General features: G+C 36.9%; 1 protein-coding gene across 1 annotated transcript; it reads left to right on the top strand.

The window, feature by feature from the left end:
• The first annotated feature begins 224 nt into the window (after nt 1-224).
• Nucleotides 225-1,827, top strand: LOC140969902 (probable xyloglucan galactosyltransferase GT19). Its single transcript, XM_073431419.1, has one exon. It carries the CDS (start codon nt 366-368, stop codon nt 1,692-1,694), a length of 1,329 nt encoding a protein of 442 aa, XP_073287520.1. The 5' UTR covers nt 225-365; the 3' UTR covers nt 1,695-1,827.
• Nucleotides 1,828-6,138: the final 4,311 nt, after the last annotated feature.

The raw sequence follows: 6,138 nt of genomic DNA, 5'->3' as shown, positions 1-6,138 counted from the left end.
TTTTTTTTTTTTTTTTTTTTGAGTTGTCATCTAAACTTATTTATTTTGTATTTTAGCCCAATAAATATTAAATTTGGGTTTTAGTTTGTCCGAAAGTGAAGTTTACCATTAATTTTTGGTACGTCAAAAAGTTGGTGCATGTCAAGATAAACGAATCTAACGCTTTAAAAGTCAAATAGTAATGATTCCAACGACCACGTTCATTACACGTACATTAATGGCAAATAGGATGGAGAGTGAAAACTGTAATTACAGCCGTTGGATTCGGTGATGAGACCACTTACAAAGCGACAAGAATCACCGACAGATCTATCCAGGGGTAAAATTCAATGAACTAATCGTCTCGACCATAATAAATAACCACCATGCCACGGCCACCGCCACCGCCACCGCCACCGCTGTTACTTAGACTCACCACCACCGTCTTCATTTTCCTCGTCGCCGCCACCAAATCCCAAGACTCCGATCCTGAATCTGACTGCACAAACAAATGGATACACATCCGCCACCTCCCGCCCCAATTCAACCTCCATCTCCTCACAAACTGCTCCCAATATCCTCTGTTCGACGATTTCTGCCCTTATCTCTCCAACCATGGCCTAGGCCAAAAGACGCACAACAACTCCCACAGCTGGTACAGAACCGACCCTTTTATGCTTGAACTCATATTCCATCGCCGTATGCTTGAATACCCTTGTTTGACCTCTGATCCGAATCTCGCAAACGCAGTTTACATCCCGTATTATGCTGGGATCGATGGCTTGAAATACCTTTTCGGCCCTGAAGTCAATTCCAGCTTCAACCATGGCTTGGATTTGTTTCATTATTTAGTACATGTAGACAACCCTTCGATATGGACAAAGAATCAGGGCCACGATCATTTCTTGGTAATGGCACGCCCGGCGTGGGATTTCAGCCAGCCGTTGTCGAACGATCCGCCGATTTTCGGGACTTCGTTTCTTGAATTGCCTGAATTTTTCAATGTCACGGCGCTGACATTTGAATCCAGGGCTTACCCATGGCAAGAAAAAGCAATCCCATATCCGACCTCGTTTCACCCTCCAAATTTAGCTTATCTGGAGTCGTGGATCAATAGGGTAAGGAAATCAAGGAGAAACACATTGATGTTATTCGCTGCTGGAGGTGGGATTTCCGCTAATCCCAATATCAGAAGAAGCATTAGGCTTGAATGTGATAATAGCACTAATATGAATGCTAATGGCACTGGATATGGTAAATCCTGCGAATTTGTGGACTGTTCGAATGGGGTATGTGAACATGATCCTATAATGGTGATGAAGCCAATGCTGCAGGCTAGTTTCTGCCTGCAGCCTCCGGGGGATACTCCGACTAGGCGTTCGACTTTTGATGGCATTCTTGCTGGTTGTATACCGGTTTTTTTCGAGGATTTGTCTGCGAAAAAACAGTACGGGTGGCACTTACCAGAGGAGAAGTACAACGAATTCTCCGTGTTCATAGCGAAGGAAGATGTTGTGTTTAAAGGGTTGAAAATCGTTGATGTATTGATGAGTATACCAAGAACTGAAGTTAGGAGAATGAGGGAAAAACTCGTCGAGATGATTCCTAGAATAATGTACAGAAAACATGGGAGTTCATTCGGGTTAAGAAGTAAGAAAGATGCATTTGATATTGCAGTTGAGGGGACTTTGCAGAGGATCAAATCAAGAATTTGAAGATCACTTACTTGAACGTCTTTTTATTTTTATAGGTTTGTATTATCCATGTAATTGTAGTCTGTAGAATTTTTTTTCCTGTGTTGTTAAATTATATTGTCAAGGAAGGATTTGGGATTTTTTATTTATGCTATTTTCAGAATATTAGTTATTAAAAACTACGTCCGAAAATAAATCGTGTGGTTGATTTTGTTTTTTACTAGAAAAAAAAATTATGACAGTTAACGAGTTTTATTTCATAAAGGGTGTTTTATTAATAGTATCTGAGTATTTAAAAAAATCAAACTCTCCCTGGAAAAGATCGAGTTGACACAGCGCAATTTCCAAAATTTTATGAAAAGGAGAAACCCAAAATGGAGTCCAATAGGTGGTGTCATGTTTAATGTAAGTTACTAGGTTGTCTTCCATGGCCGGAAAATTGGCTGGGAGACAATCTTTCGGCGTTTTCCCAATAATTTGGCTATATGATTATTGAAAGGCAAACTAGATTATGAAATGTAGAATGTGAGTTAGTTCATTTGTCAACATAAATATGAGAAACCAATATATAGCTTAAGTTAATCAGCATTTGGTTAGTTTAATTGCGTTTAGATGGAAATATTTGAAAAAAAAATTTAGATTATAATTTGGATACCTATATGTTCGAACATATTGCAAACTCCATACAGATTAGATTCAAACAAATATGATAAACAGAACTCTATATTTCTTGATTCCAAATACATATCTAGATTGCATTTGAATAGATAAAATTAATCCGAGCAGAAAATTTTGATTTAAGAACCAGATTTGAAACATGTATGAATTTGAAATGGTTGCAATCAATTAAAAACTAAATTGTGGGGGTGAATTTGAAATTTTTGCAAAATTTTTATGAACATAGATCAAGAGACGGGCTGAGACAGGTTCTGAGTTTGACAAAATCCGTCCCAGACCTATCTCGTTGCCATTCTTACCAACAACTTCGCGTTTTGTAGTTAATTAACAAATATCTAACTAAGACATTATCAGAAAAGCCCAAATTCAACCCCTAGGAACATGGACGGATTGGTAAGATTTGGACGTAAGTAAAATTTTGAAAAAAGAAAACCCCTACTCGAAAAGAAAATGTTTAACACTTCGAATACTCTCTTGCTTTTAAATATATTTGTGTTGCTTTTTTAACCATCATTTGGATTGTGAAACAAGCAAAGTAAGATCCATTTAAACGTTCCTCCCGGCCTCTTCTTTTCAAAGAAAATTTTCATGTGCAGTTTGAGGATTTACATTTTCGTTTTATGTTGTTTGTTTGTATGGATAACGTACCCAAATTGTTACTCGATTGGGTTTTGAATACTTTTCAATCCCAAATAAATCAGATTTTGGGAATTTATTTATACATATTTCGTGGAGTGAAACTATTAACTTCGAATTTTTTTTGGGCACTTCATATATCTTGGTTTCAAATATAATAAATTATGCTAGCTCGTTATAAAAATTTATTCGATATTTCGAAAGTTTGACTTGATCAAGCACCTCATCTACAAATTACATTAATTTTGATTTCAAAGCCAAATAAAATAAAATATCATTTTAAATAAATGATATAAACAGTAATCAAACATTCCAATGGGCCGTGAGATAAAGGTAAATGTGGAATCGCAGTAAATTATTATTATTAGTATGCGACTTTTGTTCTTTTTGCAGTAGTAACTGTCGCAGCAAATCCTAGAGTGGTCGCTCCAAGCAAATCCAATAAAGTGCAATCTGAAATTTGCGTAGCATCGCAGTTCACATCAAACGGAAACTACACAGATCCCAGAAAGAATGGATTTTTCTTTCCTTTCCTTCCCCACCTCCGGATTTCTGTATCCATCCCACTCATATTCATTTGTTTTTAAATATTTTGACTCGTTTTCTCTTCCTCTACATGCGTAAAGGACGCGTTCGTGTTTGTGTAGAGCGTTTATTTCTATGTTGTAGCCTTGTAGGATCTCTTAAAATGGTTTGTTCGGTGCGTTTTACACTCCCAATGGCTAAAGTCTCTGTCTTGTGTTGTTTTTAGCGCCTCCCCGTTTCTCGATCTCCTCTTCTCTTCTGTAAGTCCAATCTCTTTCTTTTTCTTTTTATATGCATATATATATATAGATATTGTAGAACACTGCGTATATATCTTGTCGTCTTTTTTGTTTATGTTACCTATTGTCATATTTTTTGGTTAACGAAGATTGCTTCGAGTTTTGTGAAATGGATCGTAAGGAAATAACATGGCAAAATCCGGGAATGACGCAAATATTTCCATCTTCTCACATTCTATTAGAATAAAATTAGATGGTTCTTGAGAATTTCAGAAAATAGGAAATTTTGTTAATAAGTTTCGAGTGATCTTTGTTCTTGTTTTCATCTTCTGAACCTGTTTATGGTATTGCGGGTATTATTGCTCTGATCTTTGATATACCCAGGAAGCAACATCGAGAACGTGTCAAAATGTTCATTTAGATCCGAGTATTTTTTATCCAACCAAAAAGGGTCTTACCGCAAATTGCATGTTCCTTTCGTTTTCCTGTGTTGACTTTATTTGTCTATTTGCAGTAGTGGATAAAGATACCAAATTGGAACTGTTTGGCCAGCTGACTCTGATATCTATTTGCCTGTACTTTAGAAGACTACTATTATTTTCTTGAACTATAGTTTGGAAGGTAGGAAAATTTTGTAGTATAAAAATTACCAGGAAAAAAAACAGTCGTTAATTTCTTGTGAATCAATTTTGTTTGGTGGATAGAACAACGAATCACCTATTGTGAATGGTGACTGATGGACTAAAGCTGAAGTCTTTTGGAAAGGGTGACTTAACAGGAGATAGGGTATTACCCGTTCAACAGAAAAATATCAAATTTCATCTACAGGTTTACTAAAACTCTAAGTTCCTCCCTTGTCGATCCTCAGTTTCCAGCTTTTAAAATCCTGAGCCATTTTGACCTTTCCGGTCTCGATCATTTTTGTGTGCGTTTTGCAACATATAATTTCTTGACCTGAACAAAACAGATCAACCAATGCAGCTCTCAGGAAATGCACACTAGTGTTCCAATTGAAGGAAATAAATAGATGTAGAAATGTTGAAAGGTTCAATATTTTAGTTATATCCTAAAATCAGCCATTGCACTTTGAAATTCGGGGCTGCGCTGGCAGTGTTTTTTTATTTGGTAATGTCAACGCAAAAATGTCAACACAACATCCTCTTGCTGGTTGCTCACACTGTATCTTATGTTGGCATTAGAAGCTATGCGGCCACAAGTTTATATTACACTGTAAAACATCCTCATTAAATTTCCCTTATGAAAGCTTGAAGGATCCAAGTGAGGATGTTGATAGGAGAAGGTGATTTTGAACTGAATTTGCCGCACGGGTTTGACAAATCATTGCAAAATGTTCTAGCTCAAACTATGGCTGGGCAGGATAAAATATTTAGGAACCAGGTAGTTTAGTTGGCTCTTATTATATTGTTTAGATCTAAATGTCACACATCTTGTTCAAGTTTGAGAAATTTTGAAATATGTAAGTTGCTGAAATTCTTAATTTGTTCGTGATTTTTAGGTCACTGAGCTCCATCGGCTATATCATCTTCAGAAGATACTCATGCAGGAAATGGACCAAAAAGTCATCAGTCAGTTTCATTTCGTTGAAGAAGGCTCAAATTCTTTTGTTAGTCCTTCTGTAGCTCAAAATTTTGGCATGGAAAATAAATCATATACATAGATGTCTCACTTGTCACAATACTTATCTCGAATATGGTCATGTTCCTCAGATTTGCTTGCCAAGACATATGAAGGACAACTTTTTGCAAGACCGTGCCAGCACGTGCTTGAAACCCGAGCAAAGACCTAATCTGGAGCTTCCTTTCAGTTGCTACACTAATCTTAGTGGAGAAGTTCTGCATGAGAAGCGTGGGCGCGTTACTACTGGGGCGTTTGTTCAAATGAAGTGCGAATTCGATAATGTTAAAGCATCTCCCACAGAAGAACTTGAGCTCTCTCTGAGTATAAACGCAGCAACTTGGAAAACATGTTTTGCCGGAAAATCTCGGGATGATCAGATTAATTGTTCACCTTCCCAACAATACATGAATCCAATTAATTCTACTGAAAATTCTGATGGTGATTTAGTTACCATTACCTCGCCTGAATATTCTACTTTCTCTGATTATAAGCTCAACCTTGAAAGCAGTAGCTGTACAAGGAGTTGGAAAAATGGTGGTTTTAACCGAGATTCAAGAATCAATTCGCCGACACATTTCACGACAAATTTTCTGGATAAGAAACCGGCAATTCAAGGTGTCTTTTGCTCCAAGATTGTGTTGATCCTCAACAGAGAGGAGAGAACATTGTTTTGTGCTATATGTCAATAATTTTATGAAGTTCGATTTAATTTGTGTTCTACTTCTGCAGGGGTTGAACAATGCCATGAC

Source organism: Primulina huaijiensis, unplaced genomic scaffold (assembly GCF_012295235.1).
Source record: "Primulina huaijiensis isolate GDHJ02 unplaced genomic scaffold, ASM1229523v2 scaffold43071, whole genome shotgun sequence".
Classification (NCBI taxonomy): Eukaryota; Viridiplantae; Streptophyta; class Magnoliopsida; order Lamiales; family Gesneriaceae; genus Primulina; species Primulina huaijiensis.
Note: the sequence above shows the minus strand (reverse complement) of the source record. Positions and strands in the feature narration are given on the sequence as shown.

What these genes read in the sequence shown, in the direction of transcription:
- LOC140969902 (XM_073431419.1), top strand. Translation starts at nt 366, where the DNA reads ATGCCACGGCCACCGCCACCGCCACCGCCACCGCTGTTACTTAGACTC.